The following is a 20,733-nucleotide window of genomic DNA, read 5'->3' as shown; positions in this document are numbered from 1 at the left end:
TTTACGCGCGCGCGCTCGCATCTCGCAAGTTTCCCTTTAACGAAGGATTTGCAGAGGGACGAAGAGAGCTGCTGCACGTCCATCGGATCCCCCAGGCGGACGAGGAGAAGGGAGAGGCGAAGGATAAATTGTCACGGCCACGCTTTGGCCTCTCATCGAGCCTGCTCCGCCTTTGATCACCCCTCTACTCTCCTTTGACACTTTCCACCGACCCGACACTCTCCATCCACCTCCACCCCCCCCCCCCTGTTCACGCTGAAATTCTATTAAACAGATTTTAATTCGTTTTCAGGAGCGACCTGCGTTCCCGGAGAGAACCCCCTCCCCCCGTAGATTAAAACCCACTCTCCTCTCGTCCCACGCGTGCTCCCACACTCCTCCTTCCATCGTCACAGAGAGAGAGACGATCCACACATCGCCGCCCATCGATCTTTCACGCGATGATTTCGCTGGAACGAGACTTGTAAATGGCCTCGCGATCGCTATACGGCGACGTTTCGTCGCGAACGATTGCCAAACGTTGAGAGAACGTTTCCTCGAGGAGCTGCAATTATTCCTCGAGGCGCAGCGATCGGTGGCGAGTCGATCTCGAATTTTCTGTGTCGAGGGATTGGCCACCGCCACCATCACCACCCTCTCCTTCCACCGTCTCGTTGGTCTCGTTCGTCCAATATATAAGATATATACCCGATGTATTTATCGCTTTCCAAGTTTAACCGTATTTTTCAATCGTGGTGGGCGGACCGTGATACCACGAATATTACGATGGTAAGGGGGGGGGGTTGAAGTCGGCGTCGTGTAACTTTTAAATTAAGACTCGTCGTAACTTCTAGCCAGGGAGTTTGTACCGTTTGTATCTATTTGCATTCCCTTCGCGCGCTTTCATTTATATCGGTCGGTTTAACGGGAAATAATCGGACATCCAGCCATCATCCCGCCTTCCTTTAAACATCCTTTCACACCCTGGCCGATCATCGTCGATCGTGCAAACGATAGATTCTCCGTCTCTCGCGCGGAATACCGATTATCTTTCAACCCTGAACGACGACAGGGGTGAAATGTGGGGCACCGTTTCGAATTAATCGCCAAGCGAGCTTGCCAACTACTCGATAACTACTGATCGTGGCTGGGTGATCCACGAAGACGGAATCGGGGATGAAGATCCCGATATTTTGCGATTCGTTGTATCGTAAAATCCATAAAATCCTTCCCGTGCAAATCGTGGAGAATGTATACGTAATATAGAAGAAGAAAATACATCGTATGATTATATAAGAAGAGACGGCGAGCCGCGTCTCGAGTGGCGATCTTATGGCCAATTTGCCAGTTTTATGATGCGTGATACTTCACCTTATTTACAGCGAGCTTGCACGACGAGCGAGACCACCGATCCACCCCTTCCTTCCTTCCTTCCATCCTTCCTTCCTTCCTTCCTTCCTTCCTTCCTTCCTAGGCTAGATCCTCCTTTCAGAAACGATCCAGATCGAATTCTCGAGGCCGGGCCGTATCATAACGAAAACGACGACTTACTTCTTGCGTGTAGCGAGAGAACACCAGACTCTGCCTGCAATGTATTACGATTACCATTAGTTTTATATATACATATGTATATATATATATGTATATATGCACATACATACACACATATATACATATATACACACACATATATATATATATATATACAGTGTTCGATTGTTAACATAGAGTGCAGTTCTCATAGCAGTGACTAATATCTTTGTTTATTTTCTTTTTCCTCTCTGTTCTTGCTGCATCGAATTGATTATATTTATTATTATTGTTATTATTATTATTATTGTTAATATTATTATTATCATTATTATTATTATTATTATTATTATTATCATTATTATTATTATTATAGTATATAGACACCCAAATTATTGTTCAAAGATTTTTAACTAAGAACCATCATCCCTTTTGCGGACCTACCACCAATACAGCAGTAGTTATGATAATGATAGATTTTCGACAAATATATATATTAATACTGTGTTAAGTTAAGCCACTCTATCTCTCGTTCGATATGCATCTAAACACACACGAATTCTCCGGGGGAGGGAGAAAAATGATGTTTCGAGATATTGTCGCCGAGTTGGAAAGAGATATATATAGTATATTAATTATTCGCGACCGCTCTTATTCTTGTCGTGTTCTCTGTCTTTTTTTTTTTTTGTTAAGTTTAGCGATAAGCGAAGCACCGTTACGCATCTAAAGGAACATGTGTGACTTAAAGAGAGATCGCCTTTTAGGGGATAAACCGCCGTCCATGGTGGTCACTTCCAGGAGCTCGAGGGAGAAGCCCGGGGACAGAATGAATCGTCAGTTCCTCGCGGTACCTACTAATTTTCTCAAAATGCAAATAAGGCAGTTCGTTTTCCGCTATATAAATATATATATATGAAACCAAAAGTATACATATATATATCTACCTATAAATATACATATATATATATATTTTATGTATAATATATATATTATATGTATATCTTTGCGTATGCGTGTGCATGTGTGTGTACGTCATCTGCCGACCGATTGCGATCGTACCGACCGATCTTCCTTCGAAAATTATTCTACACACTTCTTTTTTTTACCCCGAAACTCCACCCTCCCTCCGTTTCTTTCAATGGGTTCAATTCGCCATTTGGTTTTTCTCGCCAGCCTAACGACGCGCGAAAACGAGCGAATCATTGGCCAGGGGACACGTGTGCGATCCTCATATGGCGCCACGTTTCTTCCAAAATCGTTCCCCATCCACGCCCTATTTTCTTCTTGGAAAAGAAAATTGCCCCGAAAAATTGATCGAAGAGCGATCGCGGCCACGAGAAAAATTAGCTCCTCTTTTTTTTCCTTTTTCTTTTTCTTGATCCACGAACGAGATTTTTCGTAATTCTTCTCGAGAATCGAAAATCGAAAGCGAAAGAGAATTCAAAGTGATCTCGAATGTGTATCGTCCGGCGAAGAAAGTGCGATCGGTCGGCAGAGCTGTAACAGATTTTATTTGTTCTACTTTGGACGGCTACGAATCGTGCACAGGTATACAAGTATCTATCGTTTACACCTCACTCACGCCACGTACACGTAATCGCCCACCAATATATTATATACCCCCGACATTCTCTCACGATATTCTGTTGCTTCGATGTTCGTCTCGAAGACCCGATTGTTGATTATCCGCACAAGTGACGCTGCAAACATATTTTTTCTTTTTTTATCGCGTACACGTACACTCCCCCTGTACACCCTTTACGAAACACTTTTCCAACCCCCGAGAATTCTCGCACGCCTCGCGTCCACTCTCTCTCTCTCTCTCTCTCTCTCTCTCTCTCTCTCTCTCTCTCTCTCTCTCTCTCTCTCTCTCTCTCTCTCTCGAATACGAACGAACGATTCGCGCCGCGAATTCGAATCGAGGAGAGACGATGATGAATTTCTCTCTCGTTCGAAGAAACGATCTATCGAGAACTCCCGAAGCGTGCGGGATTCTCTCTTCTTTCGGTTCTTCTTTCTTCACTTCGCTCTGAATCTTCACCGCGCGAGAATAAAAACCACGTTTCGAAGGTAGCTCGAAGCGACCGACCGAGGGGACCACTACTCTGTGGCCGCCGAGATTCGAGAGAAATCGGGAAAAAAAAAAAAAAAAAAAAAGAAAGAAAAGAAAAAGAAAAAAATGGCATCGCTATTGTGCACGCGCACACACGTACACACACATACAACACACACCACCCCTGCACACACGAAGCGTGCCGGGTCCAGGATTCGTCGTCGATTCGCCCGAGCACCGTCCCTCACCACACTTTTCCGCCAAATACAAGGGCAAGCCTGCACCCGATCTCTTGGCTATGGTCACGAGACACAGGCCGTGTAACCGTAGAAACGCGATTTATATTGTACACTGAGAGAACGCGCACGGCTTACGTAAATAAATAGGTGAAAAGAAGGGAAAGATAGAGGGAAACACGGTTGGACACAGCGATTGATAGGAAAGCGATATGTGACGCAGTGTTGTGATGACGTGGAATTCTCTTTGGATGTCTGGCAAAATTAAGGGTCGAGGGAGAAAAAGAAAAAAAAAAAAAAAAAAAAAAACAGAGCGAGTAATTGTTCGTCACGAGGGGGGGGTTGTAACAACAGAGAGGGATTAATTAGATGCGATTAATTAGGGGTTGGAGTGCGACGGTTAAAAAAAAATTGGAGATAGAAGCTCGATATAGAAGAGAATGAGAGCAGAGGAAACGAAACGTTTTTTGGATCTACTGTAGGGAAGGGGTACTACCACCATACGGGAGGTCCGATATCAATGTCCGGCGGTGGACGTAGGCACAACGGACCCCACAACGGGCACTACAACATGGCCGCGATGACCATCGAATATAACGGTCATCATCCACCGCGAGAGCCGCGAAAAGAGGAGAACACTCTCGTGAGACGGAGCTTCCGAAGGAGTGGCGACGAGTGGCGCGCCGACAGTAGGAGGTGCGTGTGAAAAAAATTGCGCGATCCGTGCGTTCGTTTCTCCTCCAATCGATAATGAATCGAATATTCTTTTTTTTTTCTTTTTTTCAATTACCTCTCTTTTATCGTTCCTTTATTATCTCATTATTATCTCGTCCTTTCGTTCGCGTCGGTCGTCCCGGGATCGCCGGCTTTCCAAAAACTTGCAATTTTTCCATCTTTCTTTCTATTTCGATTTCATTCTCTACGATTCTCCCCCCCATACGTATCGTGACGTATATACATTTTTCTTTTTCCTTTTTAACATCTTTAATGAAACGATCGATAACGATCGGTGTTGTTGTTGTTGTTGTTGTTGTTGTTATTATTGTCAACGGACGAGTCGCCGTCTCTGGCAAACTCGGGATCGTCACGTAACGTAGGAGCTCTGTCGCGACGAGTTCGACGAGTTACGTGTGATAGACAGTAGATGATAGAAGAGTGATGAAAACTGTGATATAAAACGGGAAAACACCGCACGGAACACTTGCGCGTATACACGCACAACACACACAGCACACATACAAATACACACACGAAACAGATACACAGAAATGAACACGTAGCAGACGCATACACACACACACACACACACACAGTAGCCAGACACACGTTCTCGTATCTCCTGTGTATGTGGCGTGTCCATTAGGTTCACGGAGAGGAGGGGGAAAAAGACAGTACGATTTGACGGTGGGACCAATGTCGGCGGCCCTCAGGAGGATTGGTCTTGGGAGGCCGATCGGCAGGGTAGCCAAGACAGCGCGACCAAAGACTCCGGGATAGACACCTCTAGCACGTTCACGAGCAGTGAGGACAGCAACAGGGGCGACCTGCCCAAGGTACTTGGCCCGTTACTCGACTCGCGTCGATCGTTCATGTATCAATTTCAACATTTCCGGGAAAATACAATAATTTGCTTACTGTCGATCGACGAACAACACGAACAAAGGCTAGAGTTCCATCGATCTCTCTCTCTCTCTCTACGAGTTCGAGTTCTCTCGAGCGAGAAAAGAAAAAGAAAAGAATTGAAAAGAAAAGAAAAGAAAAAAAAAAAAAAAAAAAAGAAACATGGCCAGGCCAGTCGCTTTCGATCAGAGATTGTACACATAGGACACATACGAATGTAGCCGGTGGATGATCGAGTAAAAGGGGTCTATGTCGCGCGAGCGATTCAAGAACGAACGAGATAATAAAAAAACACGGACACGGCTTTTACAAGATTTCACGAGCTGTGTATACTTTTTTTTTTTTTTCCCCCCCACGTCGCGTCTAATAATCGCGCCTTAATTTGTACGAAGTGGCGCTTAGACAATTATTCGTCGCGGGTCTCTGTCGTCCAAAGTGGAATACGGTTTTTTTTAATTCTTCTCCTCGTTCCTTGCTTCTCATATATATATATATATAGCTTTAGTGGAGAGAGACATACATAGAACGATGATTATTATTATTATTATTATTATTATTATTATTATTATTATTATTATTATTATTATTATTATTATAATTATTATTATTATTATCCGTGGTTTGTTTATTAGTGCCTGATTATTTGATTGATATTCATGTACCATTAGCGTAGTAGTTTTAGTATAACGTTTGGATTTAACCCTTTCGTTCACGGCCCGTTCACATTCGACGAGGGAGAAACGAATAACGATTTTTTCCTTACGTTTCGGATACAATGTTTTCGAGTAGATGTGATACACGCATAGATACCATAGATATGCGATATATATATATATATATATATATATATATGTATATATATTTTTTTTCTTTTCTTCTCTATTTCTAGACGCTTCGTTCGTTCATTGAATAGATCGTGAAATCGAGCGTGAAAGGATCGAATGCGTGACGAAGGGGTTAATCGACACGACGTAATTATGTCAAATGCCGGGCGAGCCGAAGTTTCAGGGAGGGAGAAAGATTCCACCCGTTTTCCACCCGCGTCTTCAAACAATATATATATATTTTTTTTTTCTCTCTATATGTTTTTCTCCTTTTTTTAATTTTTTTTGTTTATCTCTTTCTTTCTTACTCCCTTCTCCTTTGCCATTTCACACACACAGATATATATATATACATTGTGAACTTCGCACGACGAAGAAACCTCTTTTGCTCGATTCACCCCCAAACTTCGAGCTTGAAGGCTTTCGTGCTTGGATACCGCGTACTTTTCGTTACGTTACGTTATTATTTCCCACGCATCTCTATTCTAATATATTATACATATAAATTTATATTATATTGTAAATATAAATATATATGTATATATACAGATCTAGTTTGTATATCGAATCCGGGTTGTTACGCGCAAGTCCTTCGGACCTCCTTTTGTCGAGCGTCTTTCTTTTTTTTTTTTTTTTTTAGCATTATCAGCGGAAACGTGTCACGGAGCGAGAGCATTTGACGAAACGCGACGGGAATGCAATGTTCCTGGCAAACACACATAGTTTGATCGCACCTGATCGCATGAGTCTTGGATTGATCTCACCTGATTAAACAAACTCTCTCTCGGGCCTCGGCCCAAACCTTTCCCGTGATTATTATACAGCTACTTAGAATAGGATGCTTTCTTCCTCGCGAATCTCATTCTCTCTCTCTCTTTCTCTCTCTATCTCTCTCTATTCTCTATCTATCTATCTCCTTCTCATCGATTTCATCTCTTCTCAAACTTTAGCCATTTGTACTGTTATCATTATTATTATTATTATTGTTGTTGTTCTACTCGATCGAACGACTCGATGGAACGCATATCGATAAAGATTCATTCGTCCCGTCGTCATCGTCGTCATCGTCGCTCGTTTTCGTCGCATATATCGGTTCATCTGCCGTTTCTTCCCCTCTTTCTTCTTAGCTCTCACAACTTCAACTCTCACCAACGGCGAGGCATCTCTCGATCCCCATCCTCGGGATATCCGGGATCGTTGGGTTTTTACCGATCTTCTTTCTTGCCGATTTTCGCAATCCGTGTTTCGTCATCCCGGTGAATGCGAAACGGTCCGTCGTGCAACGGACCACCCTCATCCACCACCAACTTATCCACCAAACCACCACCGACATCACCACTGTTCATTCACCACACGATACATCGCCCGCCACGATATATCGCCCCGCGTTATTAAACGGCCAGGAGGGGGCCAGGGATGGAGGGAGGGGGGCATTTGCGACCGCGTTTAATCAAGTTTTGAACAGGATCGCGCTCTTCGGCCGAATTTCGAAACGCCACGGTGTTAATTGGAAACTCGTTTCTTTGCCGATCCACGGTAAAGCGTGGATACCGGAAAAAATTTTACCTCTCCCCCCTTCCCCCCCCCTCCCCCCTCCTTTTATCGAACGTTCTCACGTTCAGCGCGAGAGGATAGGCTCGAGCGTAATCTCACTCGATTCGTTCGATCTTCGATGAGATTATAAAAAAAAATTCTCGAATCTCGAATTATAGCAAGATCGTATACGATCTCGTTCGTATTTGATCGTGAACGAGGGATAAATATCGTCCTATCGATTCGAAGATCGATTTAGGTTTAACTCGCACGGACCACTCGTGTTTGCGATTAAATTTTGCACTCGTTGGAATCGAGGACGGAATCGGTCATTCGTTTTACAGGGGGAAAAACATCGTTGTACGTACTTCTATGTACTATGCGTGTATCGATTCAGAATCGGGAGCCACCGTTCGTAATCGTAATCATCTATTCCGAAATGGTTCCTGCGAGTTGAGCTTGAAAAGGTAGAGATCGTTAGAAGCAGCACCAACGTGATTAAAAAAAAAAAAAAAGAAAAGAAAGAAAAGAATCATCAGTGTCATCGCGCGAGAAGAGTCTTGCCAATCATCATCGCTCGTAGTTCCGGACGGGCGGGTTGCAGCAGGTTCGGGCGCTGGTTTTCCGATAGCCTCCTTGCCGGGCGCATTTGTCAGTTGGCTGGTGTCGGTGGATGGCCGATGGCCGGCCACGCTTCGATTATCCGTTATTGTTATTACGCGGCCCCGTAAATCGGCTTCGAATTTCGATCCGATGCGCGCCCATTCTTTTCCAATCTCGAACGTCTCTCGTTCGGATTCGCCCGAACGGAACCGAGTTATAAGCCGTGGAAACACCGCATCGGCACGCCCGTTTAATCGTTCGTCTCCCGAATGGAAAGCTTCTTGAGACTTAAGGACGATTGCGAGATTCCGTTTAAAAATAGAGAGGGGGGGGAGGGTATAAATTTTAAGAAACGTTGTATCTTAGCAGTTTAACGAGATTGAGAGAAACTAGAAACTTTCCTTACCTTTTCTTGTAATATTTTTATTACAGAAAGATATTTTTCGGAGGGGAGGTATTTATCTCGTTATGATCGAGTCGCCGTCCCGAGTAGCGACTGACGAGTTCGTTTGCACGAGAAGGCCCTCTCAGAAACAAAGTATCGCATCTCGTATTGATTTTTAGCCCGCGAGTAGAGGATGTTTCAAAGTTTCTCCCGGTTGAAACGAGAGGGATTATGTCTTCTTCTAAACCCCGCCCGGAACACCCTGTACGATACCCAGTGCAATAAAAACGACAATCCAGCGCTCGGCAAGAGAGGTAATTCTTGAAAAATTCTCGGGAAAATTCTCCGCGCCGCAACGAGAACGAGGGAATTGCGGCTGTGCCACGACCGAATTCCCGAGGCCCCTTTTTCGACCGTACAAAATATCTCTCGATCGTTCCCCTTTAATTTTCTACAATTACCCTGCGTAATCTCGATCTCTCTAAGAGATCTTTCATTCTTTTTTTCTTCCTTCCTTCCTTCCTTCCTTTCTTTCTTTCTTTCTTTCTTTCTTTCTTTCTTTCTTTCGGGAACGAACGATTACCAACGAAATCACTCGATGCACTTGGACGAAACCTGATACGTAGCCACGGATCACGGACGTTCGATAATAAATGGAAGAAGAAGGGAGGAGAAACCGTGGAGGGTCGGCCGAGGGTCGAGGGTTGGAAAGGCCGTGCTCCAATTATGAGAAGCAAATAAGCAAGATTAAATTCGATCCGAGTAAACGGACGGGAATCGTGCAATTTATCCCATTTGCGGATCATCTCGTGTACTCCTTCGGTCGAATCAAGATCGACCCCCTTTTTTTCCGGGATGGGGAGGCCGGTCACCGTCCCATCGAATAATCGACAGGTGTCGATCGAGCCGATAAGAGGCAGAACAGGATCGATGGAAATTGCATCACGATCGCAGGAAATTAAATCTCTCGTCCCTTTCTTCGTATTCACGCGTTCGATCGAGAAGAAGATCGCGAGATAATCGCTCGCAATTTTTTGAACATTTTGAATATTACGAAGCATTGTGCGTTTTTTTTTTTTTTTTTTAATTTTTTTATACTCTCGTTTATAGGATTACGATTCAATTCAAATTCGATTTGGGTGATAAGCTTGGACGATTACCGGTGTACCGATCCAAAACCGTCCAATTAAAAGGATGGCTGGTTGTTGAGAGAGGCGTACCTGTTTCATAATTAATCGAATTGGAGCACGGCCAAAGGATATCCGAAGCAGTGACGAGTCTTGACGACCTCGTTAGGCTCTCGTCGATCGGTTTCGCGGTGTCTTTTGATAAATCCGCGACTCTTGCCGCCCCGGAAACGGATGTAATTGGCTGCGCCTGTCGTGTGCTCGTGACGAAACATAAACTACGTACTCTCTCCTTAACGTTAGTTTCTAAGCTTTAAGGAGGAGAAAGGAGAAAGTAAATGGGAATGGAATATATATACATATATAAAGAAGAAGAAGAAGAAGAAGAAGAAGAAAAAAATAGAATATCGTGAATTAAAAACTCGCGTTCATAATAGGCATATTTAAACTTTTTCCAATTTAACAAGCATTTTTTTAACGAAACTTTTCGTACGCGCGTTTATCTTCGTCAATGAGATATTTAATTTTCAAGTATCCCATCCGAATCTGTGGAAATGAAAAGTGGAAAGAAAAGCTCGAGTGTCGAGTGAACGAATCCAAAGTTCTTCGGATCCTTTAATTAGGGCAAACAAAAAAAAAAAAGAAAAAAGAAGAGAGAAGAAGAAATAACAAGGGAGGATTAATAAAAGATAAACGGTGACACGGTTCAAGCAGCCAATTATATCGGGGTTAAAGTTATCCAACGAATAGGGGTTAAAAGGTACGATTGGGATAAACGCGCGAACACATTTGCGCATACATTCGTCTGCATCGAAATCGAAAGTGCCACGACTCGCTCATGATCGACACGATCGACTTGGAAACCCCTTGGAAGGAGGCGACCCCTCTCCCTAAAGTAGATCCACCAGATTAAATCGAATCGCTCTTCGATAAAGATACCTCACTTCCACGGTGTTCTTTATCTTTTTTTTTCTCTTTTTTTTTTCTCTCTTTTTTTTTCTTTCTCCTCTTATTTTACGATTGCAATCACGTCGCTGTTGCATGCCTGGAACCTTGAGAGCCTCGAACATCGGACGTTCGAAGGGACTGCGATTGTCGCTTTTTCTGCTCGTATGCTCGTTGGGAAGAGAAGCATGCCGCGAAGCATGAGCCTAGCGTCACTGTTCATACCGTGTATGTAAATAGATGTATATTCGATCATTAGATGTATCATAGAAGTGCTTTCTCTAACTCTGTTTTTCTTTTCTTTTTTTTTTTTTTTCTTTCTTTCTTTCTTTCTTTCTTTCTTTCTTCCGTCAAGCTTGATGATCTCGTTCTACTTCATTTTATACTTATATACTTCACTCTCGAACACGTAGACTCACCTCGCTGTGGACACACGTTTTATATATAATAACGAGGAGGAGGAGGAGGAGGATACCCGAGCGAACGGATGGTGAAGATGAAAACGTGGCGCTAATTTGTTAAAAACGCGAAAGCAAGAAACTGGTCCTCGGGTGTTCTCCGTCCGCTGCGCACATCGCATCGCCAGGAATCGCTACCATTCTCTTCTTCTCAGCTTCTCTTTCATCAGAAATCACCCCCGCGACAGAAATATCCTGCGACTGATGAGCCGGATCGATACCGGGTTTCCTTTGACGGTTGATTAAACGCTATACAACATATATATATATATATCGAGGCGGGCGCAGGATGTTGTTGCGGGGAAAGATCAGCTTGAAACCATCAACGTCACAAGCCCGTTCACGAATTACTTTCATAGCGATCAGTCCATGTCACGCAAGGAATTTGGAAACCAATCCACGATATTACCAATCCAGGATCGCGAAACCTCCCAAGATTGCAGATTAAGCATCGCATTGGTTCCCAAGTTCGAAAGCGTGAGAGAGACACGCGTCTCTCTCCCCCTTCATCCGTCCCTCTATCATTCTCACGAGAGACGCGACCAAGTCGTAACGACGATAAAGAAAAGAAAAAGAAACCAACGAAAACCCGTTTCTCCGCGCTTCGTAGCATCCATGGCAAGTGAGCAGAGACGGCCAGAAGATCATTGGCCACATGGTATTGCGAAAGCAGTCCGGCTCCGGGAGCAGTAGTAGCATACTCGGATTGAAAGTGGTTGGCGGCAAACTGTTGGAGGATGGGTCCATGGGCGCCGTCATCGAGAAGGTGAAGAAGGGTAGCACGGCCGACATAGAAGGTCAACTCAGACCCGGTAAGAAATAAATTTAACCCACAGAATTCCTCCCCCTCTTTATCACGTTCGATGCTTCGCCTACCTTCGCCACCCTCCGTGCGAATTCGTCTCGTGTTGGGTTCCTCCCAACCCAAGATCACACCCAATCCGATCCAAATCATCGTTTTTCATCGATACTCGCGTCACGACTTCTTTTCTTCCCCGTACCTCCTCGAGACTAACCTGTCGGTCGGATACAACGCTTGGAAACGAGGCGACTCGGTAGATCCCAAGTAAATAAATTGCTGGTTGGAGGCTGGCCACCCGATTCGGACGATTCGACGATTTCAGGTGACGAGGTGATCAAGTGGAACGGCAGATCCCTTCAGGGCAAGAGTTTCGGCGAGGTTTACGACATCATCGCCGAGTCGAGGCAGGATCCCCAAGTGGAGCTGGTTGTCTCGCGGAATATATCGTCGGCTACGGGCCCCATGGCCTCGGCGGGCCCTGTGCCCGCGATGGCGGTGAGGAAGACCGCGCAGACCCAGTGGAGGCAAAAGCATCCGGAGACGATATCCGGGCCGCAGCATCACAAAGGTGACTATGCGCTTCGCGCTCCCTTCGTCCCCTCTCTTCTTCTTCTCTCTCTTCTACTATCTTCTACTCGTCTCTCTTTCTTTATCCTTATTTACCATTCCCTTCCTCGTTGAACACACACGAGAGAAGACTGACTTTTCTCAGGCTCTCTTCTCTGTCTCCCTTCTTGCCTGCTACCATACGTATACTTGTATGTATGTATATATATATATATATACACGTGTACGTAGAGCGGACACGGTGACGTTCGAAATATAAAAAAAAAAAAAGAAGAAGAAAGAAAAAGAAAAATGATGATAATTCGAACCGTGGTCGGAGCGTAAGACGCGCGTTTAGACGACGAAGAAGGTAGAGAAGGTAGACAATGGAGGTAGACAAACGAGCGAAGCTCACTCGGTTGCGATAGAGGTATACTTTAAGATGGGAATTTGTTGCGAACGAGTAGCAGTTTGAGAGAAAGGGGTGATTGTTGAACGATGATCGATCGAGTTCTCGATATTTTTTTCGTATTCGTGGTTGAAAGGAGAGATGGTGTAACAATCATCGTTACATCGTTCGACAATTTCACCTTTACGTAGCATCCATTTTACGTAGTATATAGAGAGTTTCTAGAGCTAACTTAGAGCGAGATATATAATACACGTTCTCCAGAATTTTTAGAAGAGAGTTTGTTGGGGGGGAAAAAAGAAAAAAGAAAATGTCGATTGAAAGCACGAGAGCATTGGAAATATCGATCGGGTTTTCCTTTTTCCTCTCCCCTCCCCCCCCAAGTCACGATACCATTAATTATTATTAGCTATAGTATAGTTAAGCGCATTGAAAGCGACGCTATATTGTCACAGATTATATGATTTTTCGTATTCCAGGTCTTAAGAAATGTATTCTATGGGGTAGGCCTCAAATTTCTTAAATTTCTTGATCCTTAATAATCGGTGTTTTAGCCCCGCCCCCGATTGTTCATGCTTCTGACTCTTTCCCTTGTATTTACATATATATATATTATATATTTACATCCTTTCTTTTCTCTCTTTCTCTCACCGATAATCCTCCTTGGGGGAAGATTCACGGGAGGAGTGGCGAAAAACCGGAAAGGATTTGCCATTCCCGGACGGAATGGAACACAAAGGAGCAACGATTATCGAGATCTATGCTTTTTAACCGAGAAAGCCCCGTTACGGATTGTTCGATTTCGTCCGCTTTCTGTACCCATCCATCGATGTTATCGTAGAGCGTAGAGAGTAGGTAGTGCCAATGCATCCCCCTCCGCCACAATGCTAACTTTTTCTTTTTCTACGATTACATAGTGTTTTTTATGGGAGCAACAACTTTGACAAACACAAAGATGATCGCGTCGTTCGTAATTCGCTCTCCCCTTCGATATTGGCCGATCAAACGCGTTCGAATCCTTGTAACGCGCCATTCTTTCGCGCGATTCTACCCCTCCTTTTGTTTCTTATAGACTCGTCGAAAGCTGCACACCTTGCGTTCGTGACTTAAGATCACGAGTCGCAAAAAAAAAAAAAAAAAAAAAACAAACAAACGACGAGCGTGAACGTTTTGCTTGCGATCGTTCTTTTCTTTTAATTCATTTCTATATACACACATATATACATATATATATAAATAATTGTTGAAGCAGTTTTTATTTTTATTTTATAAATAATCGACCGATAGCCAGACCACGTCTTCTTCAGGAACCGAATACGAAGAGAAAACGCAACCGCACCGGCGACGTATGTATGCGCGTGTATCGCATCCTGACGCCCAGTCACGCGGAGCCACCAGTTAATAAACGCATCCGCGAACCACTTTCACCGCATCTACTTTCCGCCGGCTGCGTACGACGCGTCTAACGCATGGCTCTTTTCACTCGCGCGACTCGCGCGTGAATTGCGAACACCTCTCATACCCATGGAATGGACGCGTCCGCCCGCAAATTGCATTGCATCGTCCTGATGGAAAGTTACGGGGAATCTTACGGCGATTCGACACCGGTCGAAGATCGAATTCGAGCGACTGAATCGAATCGTCTTGCTGAATATTCGTCGAATCGCTGTAAAATCCACACGCGATCCAATCAATCCCGTTTCAATCCCGGAATAATCGAAATTCGCGAAACAACCGTTTTACACGTTGTTCTAGGGAACAAGTTATATCGGAGATAACGTTGGCCCGTAAGTTGCTCGAATTTCTTGCATTTGCCCGTAACTCGAACGTCCCTCGATATATACACTCCTCGCCTATCCCAAGATTCGGCGCCCTAGTAAAAGATCGTCGAACCCACGCCCCCGTTTTGCCCCCACAGTTTTCACGAGTTTGTCCGCCAATCTTCCTTCCATATCCACCTTCTATAGATGGCGTCTATACAAAAGCGTCGAGCTAGTCGCGCGCCGACCATTTCTCCCTCTTTTCTCCTCCTCGCGAATGCTAGTGTCTTTGCATAACATACATCCCACGCGATATTTATACTATTTCCTACGTCATATTTTACACATCACGTGTATATAGACACCTTTTTAACACCCACGTAGCCCAATTCCAATTTCGTTCGAAGCACGCCAGGTTACGAGGAAGAAACGTCTAAAATCTAGTCGGCGCTTGAACGATCACTTGCAGAGTTATACGACGCGAGGCGCGAGAAACCTTCGGTTTTAGTGACCTCGCCCGGCTCGCCCGATTTCCACGCCCGAGGACACGCGAGACACCTACGGCACGCGTCGTCCAGCAACGCGAACGTCGGTGGTAATCTCCAGGTGAAGCTGAGCTTCGATCCCGTGGCGCTACGGTTGATCGTCACGTTGATCTGCGCGGCCGGGCTCACGCCCAGGAGCAACGGCCAACCCAGAAATCCCTACGCCAAGATCTTCCTGCTCCCCGACAAGAGGTGAGTGTTCTCGATCGGAAACCGATCCACTCCTTCGATACATATATGTTCTTATATAAACGGGAGAAATGCGGATGATTCTCGCGAAATCGAAATAGAGGCGTGCATTTGAGAGAGCGCGAAACGTTTTCACGGAGGGCGGGCCATCGCTGTCCTCCTTTCGAAAAGATAAATCATTTCCTTAAGAAGGAGTCGCGGGGGCCAAAAGGTAGCCGGTCAGTTTGGCCGGGTTGCCAAACGATGTTGCCACCGAAACTTCTCTCGTCAACCATATCGATTACGAGCGATTACGTGCAATCGTATTTATTATTAATCTCGTTTTCCCCCAGCGAAAAGTCGAAGAGACGGACGAAAACGTTGGCGAACACGAACGACCCGAAGTGGAATCAGACGTTCGTGTACGAGGGTATCAGGAGGGTGTCGGAGTTGAGGAAAAGGGCGCTCGAGATCACGGTTTGGGATTACGGGAAGTACGACACGAACGACTTCCTGGGCGAGGTGGTCCTCGAGCTCGCGGCGGCGCGTTTCGACGAGGAGGCCGAGTGGCACCCCCTCGCAGGCCACAGCGAGCACCGGCATATTGGGTATGTGGATCACTTATGCGAATCGATATATATATATATATATATATATACCTTAGGATGTTTCACTTTATTCATATGCCTCTGAGATGAGACGCAAATCGCTAAAAAACGCATTCGTCCGCTTGTTGCAATGAGAGAATTAGGTGAGAATTTTATCTTAGAGATTGGTGACTGACGAATACTCTTTGCGCTTCTTAGTCGCTGAATGCAAAATACAAAAAACTTTGTCTTGGGACCGAGTCTTCTACAGCTTTGCGAGAAGGGCCTAGGGGCCTGTGTGTGTGTGTGTGCGTGTGTGTGTGTGTAGGCGTGCAGCCATTTCTTTCCGAGTATCTTAGGCTGAGGGAGAAGGAATCCGTCGACGGTCACGTGCGTTTATCACCCTTTTATCACGTCCAAATCTCGCGCGCGTGTCTAACATTCTCGCGCATAACAACTCGTGAAGTGAACAGAGGGAACGGAGTAAACGAAATAAACAGACAGACAGATAGATAGATAGTTAGATAGATAGATAGATAAAAAAAGGGGGGGAGAGAAAAGAAAGAAAATGATAGTAAAGAAATTCGAGGATAGAATAAACAGGGGGAAAAAAATTTGTCGAAACGAAACGATGATGTTTCGTTCAGCGGAATCCGTTCGGCTGATTCTTTTTCACCTAGCGCTAGCGAGAAGAGCGTAGCGTGAGATCTAAATTTCGCGTTGCACAGATACTATCAGGAGCCCGATGACATGGTGATAACACCGGTGGACTGCCATCTCAGTCCACCGTCGACGACGTCGCGGCTCAGCGACTCTGACACTTCCGAATGCGATATCACGGACTGCGACGGCTCCAGGGAGCAAAGGAGAACAGCTGACGGTGCCAGTATAAGCAGTATCGGCAGTTCCTCCAGGTAAGAGCATCCTTCGAAAATCTCTCCACGGTCGCGTCCCGAACGACTCTCCCCAACCACTCTACCGACCAACCACCACCCCCCCTGTCCCTCCCGCGAAACGATATATACATTTATAAAACTGGGGACAAGAGAGAGAGGGAGAGAGAGAGAGAGAGAGAAGCGCCTTGCTACTTTCACGCGCGAAAGAAATCTTGCACGGGCGGATACGAGACAGGAACGCGTCGGTCGTCGTTTAACGAGGAATAAACTTCGTGGATCGTCAACACTATAGACACCGTCGATATGCGGATTAACAATTAAACGTATTTAAAAGTTTGAGACCGCCTTCTTCTCGTTTTATTTTGTCTCAAAAGAGAAAAACGCAACGTTCAGTTGCATCTGCACGCGTAGCTCTTGTTATCGTATTCATTTGCATGCAGATCGATGCGCTTTAATGAGTTCGTTCTTTTACTTTTGTTTTGTTTTGTAGCAAACTCGGTACGTCAGTCGATGTTTGCTCGATTAGAAGAGTTAGAAGAAAGTGTTCTTCTAAAAAAAGGAAGGAGCTGATTCTTTCCGATACGCGATTGGAATATTAATGCGCCCGAGATCAGACGACTCGCGTTCTCGCGAATCCATGTCGTTCGACGAAGACATTTTGTGCAGGAAGTAGAGAGAGAAAGATATTCGACGCGGGTGAATTTGGGCAGGAATTAATGGCGCTTAACACGAAGCAGCGTGTCTGTCTGGCCAACAGGAGCTCGCGTCTATTAATCCGTCGAGCGTTATTATTCCCGACTTAAGATTCCTCGTTCACAGGTCTCGTAATCGGCACCGTAACCGTCGTCGTCGTAATGGTTATTCCCTCGGCGGCACGCGACGCGCTCTTAATCGTCGATAACACACGAGGCGGTGCCGGTACTCGAGATTAGCCTAGAGATTCGAACCGTTTCCTCCATGCATCATTCGCCTTTGTTGCTCATTGTTGAAAAGATACCGAAAGAAACGTAACGGATGAAATTCATGCTCGAAATCGTACGATCGTTTCTTTTCGAAAATGATTCTCGATTGATAGAAAAAAAAAAAAAATTCGAGAATTATTATTCTCTCACAGATATCTGTTTTTGTATAAGCAAACACGTGTTGGAATAATGGACGCTTAAAGGGTCCCAAGTATTTCCCGGCTTCGTTCGATTTCACCAGGTGAATCTCCGGACAATTGCGGGAAAAGGAGGGGGAGGGGGGAGGGGGGATAGAGCGGCGTTTTTGTGTGTCGTGTGTTCGCGGAAGACGGCGACGTCGTCGTCGTGACGTAAAGCCGTCGACCACAACGATGAAAGAGAGACAATGGCGGCGGGGGCAACGGGAGGGTGCGAATGAGAGTGTAGCGGGGGAAGAGAATTAGAGAAAGAGAGAGAGGGAGGGAGGGAGAGAGAGAGAGAGAGAGTGAGAAACAGAGGGAGGGAGGGAGAGAAAGAGAAGCCGGGAGCCAAGTTATAAAACTGGGCAACAAGCCAATTGACATGCCAGTTGGCCTGCAACCACCGCTGGCTGCGGAAGCCAGCCTCCGAGCCCCGTATCCATATTAATATTCCAACGATGACGTCCGATCGTTATTTGTGAGTGCAAAGTGCTTCCTTCTTCGTGCATCCAGCCATTCCGATCCTTTATTTTTCCCGAAGGGAGGGAAGGAATAAAAGAATAACATAACGATTATCGCCGAAAGTTGCGGAGTTGAAGCGAAAGGGGTGAGAAAAACGAGGAAAGGGCGAGCAAATTGGAGAAAGCGAGAGAGAAAAAGAGAGAGAGAGAGAGAGAGATTAAAAAAAGAAAGAGAAGGTAAAGCGAAAAGGACGAGATTCGAAGCCCACGGCTACGGACGGTGATGGTAACCCCGCGTCGAACGGCGTGTCTAAACAAATCCACTTTGAACGAGACGCTTAATAAAGTTTTTTGCCGCAATTCGTGCAATTTCCTCGAATTTTGTGAGCACCGGTATCTTTTGGATTCATTGGCTCGCGGGGGCATGGGCCCGTGGCCAATTGATCGACTCCTTTTTTTAAACGTTCGAGGATCCGTGTGACAATACACTACCCCTTCTACTTTGGAATGTTTTTTCGACGAGAGATTCGACGCGTTTATTTCAACATACGTCACAAGTGAGACGTGAAAAAGAAACGTGAAAACTCGTGGAGTCACATCGCGTGTGATGCGAGGAAAAGGAGCGAGGAAAAGAGTGTTCAGAGTGCGCGCGGTCATCGTCGTATCGTTTCGATGCTCATCTCGATGAACATTTGCCTCGAAGATCCACCACGAGGTTACCACCCACTCGGGATTCGTACAAACAAAATTTTCTCATTGCCTCGAAATCTCTCTCCACCAATTTTTCCCCCAACTTTTGTAAATTTATTCCGCGGAAATTCTCGCCCTCCTCTCTCCTCTCTCGATTCCTCCTAGAAACAAGAGCAAATGCGATTGCCCTGTTCGGGATTCCCCTGCACGCTCGCCTCGTTCGCTTTCGTTTGTAATCAATCGCCTTATCTGTGCCCCGACCCTCTTCGATTCGAGGGTGCTCGAATAATAATATCCGAAAGTTGGCGGTGCTCGTTGAAAATTGCACGACGCAGCGTCGAATGACCGAGGAAAGTTGGCCGATCTTCCGCTCGAAACTTTCGCGAGTTCCCCGTCATCTCTCCTTTCTCTCTCTCTCTCTCTCTCTCTCTCTCTGTCGATACGTTCAATTTTTCATTATATTTCGAGCACACGCGGCGAGGAGCGACGATTCATTCTCTGCCGTCTCTCGAGGTCGTGTCGAGGAATCTGTAGAAACGAATCGGAACGGCGCGTGCTTCGTTAATCCACGATGGCCTCAATCTGCGAGTCGCTGACCAATTTTTCCCCCTCTCCCTTTCCTTCCATCCCCCTCCCTTGATGATGATGATGACGAGCCCGCGAAAAGGGATACGCGCGCGCAGCAATAATTGAAACGTTCGAGGCGACACACGTTCGAGGGAGAGGCGAGCGTGTGCGGGCTGCCAGAGATATTTAATAACCTTCAATATCGTCTAACAGGATTATCCAAAGGGGTTTCACTGGTTACACATTAATAAATCCATCGTCGGTCGAGTCGGCGGCCGCGACGTGTCGCACGATCAGATTACTCTCCTTTCTTTCTTTCCTCCGCTACGAATTCCCTTTCACCCTCCCCTCCCCGTCTCTCTTTTATTTACTTATTCTTTATTCTTTTCTTTTCTTTTTCCTTTCCTCGAGGGGGACACGTGTACCTTTTCTTCCCACTCCTTCCGTCATCGTTCAACGACGATGACGTTTACAACGATGATTACGTTTCCGTAATGATCATCCTCCTCCCTCCCCCTCCCCCCCCTTCCTCCCCCGCTCGATCGATTTCCTTTCTTATTTATCTCTTCTTTGTTTGTTTATCTTTTAGGTTTCATAATATGCCGTCAAATTATAAGCGGTACGGCCATTAAAAAGATATTATATTATTATATTTCCTCCTCTCTCTCTCACGAAACGCACGCAAAGCACGCGCGTCTCTTGCATCCTCGCCATGCTAGGTAGGTTGAAGGTAGCGTTCCGCGTGTGTAGATAAAGACCTCCCTTCCCTCCTCCACCCTCCTCCTTCCTCTACGTACGTACGACACGATCGACACCCGAGGTGTTGCCCGAGTTGTTAGAGGGAGGGGTACCAACGCGACGGGACGAG

At 45.6% G+C, this 20,733-nt stretch overlaps 1 protein-coding gene across 1 annotated transcript in view; it reads left to right on the top strand.

Annotated features, from left to right (window-relative positions):
* The window catches only part of Rim (Rab3 interacting molecule), a 67,291-nt gene that overhangs the window by 22,297 nt on the left and 24,261 nt on the right, over positions 1-20,733 (top strand). Inside the window, exons 6-13 of the mRNA XM_086914004.1 lie at positions 4,281-4,494; positions 5,162-5,351; positions 11,904-12,105; positions 12,418-12,663; positions 15,280-15,547; positions 15,877-16,131; positions 16,839-17,024; positions 20,455-20,484. Of these exons, the coding sequence (XP_086770130.1) occupies positions 4,281-4,494; positions 5,162-5,351; positions 11,904-12,105; positions 12,418-12,663; positions 15,280-15,547; positions 15,877-16,131; positions 16,839-17,024; positions 20,455-20,484 (1,591 nt within the window). The remainder of the gene's footprint in view (positions 1-4,280; positions 4,495-5,161; positions 5,352-11,903; positions 12,106-12,417; positions 12,664-15,279; positions 15,548-15,876; positions 16,132-16,838; positions 17,025-20,454; positions 20,485-20,733) is intronic.

The sequence above is a fragment of the Apis florea genome, unplaced genomic scaffold, assembly GCF_048593485.1.
Source record: "Apis florea isolate Af1SG1 unplaced genomic scaffold, ASM4859348v1 contig_3564_pilon, whole genome shotgun sequence".
NCBI classification, from domain to species: Eukaryota; Metazoa; Arthropoda; class Insecta; order Hymenoptera; family Apidae; genus Apis; species Apis florea.
The sequence above is the reverse complement of the archived record's forward strand: the minus strand, read 5'-3'. Positions and strand labels throughout refer to the sequence as shown.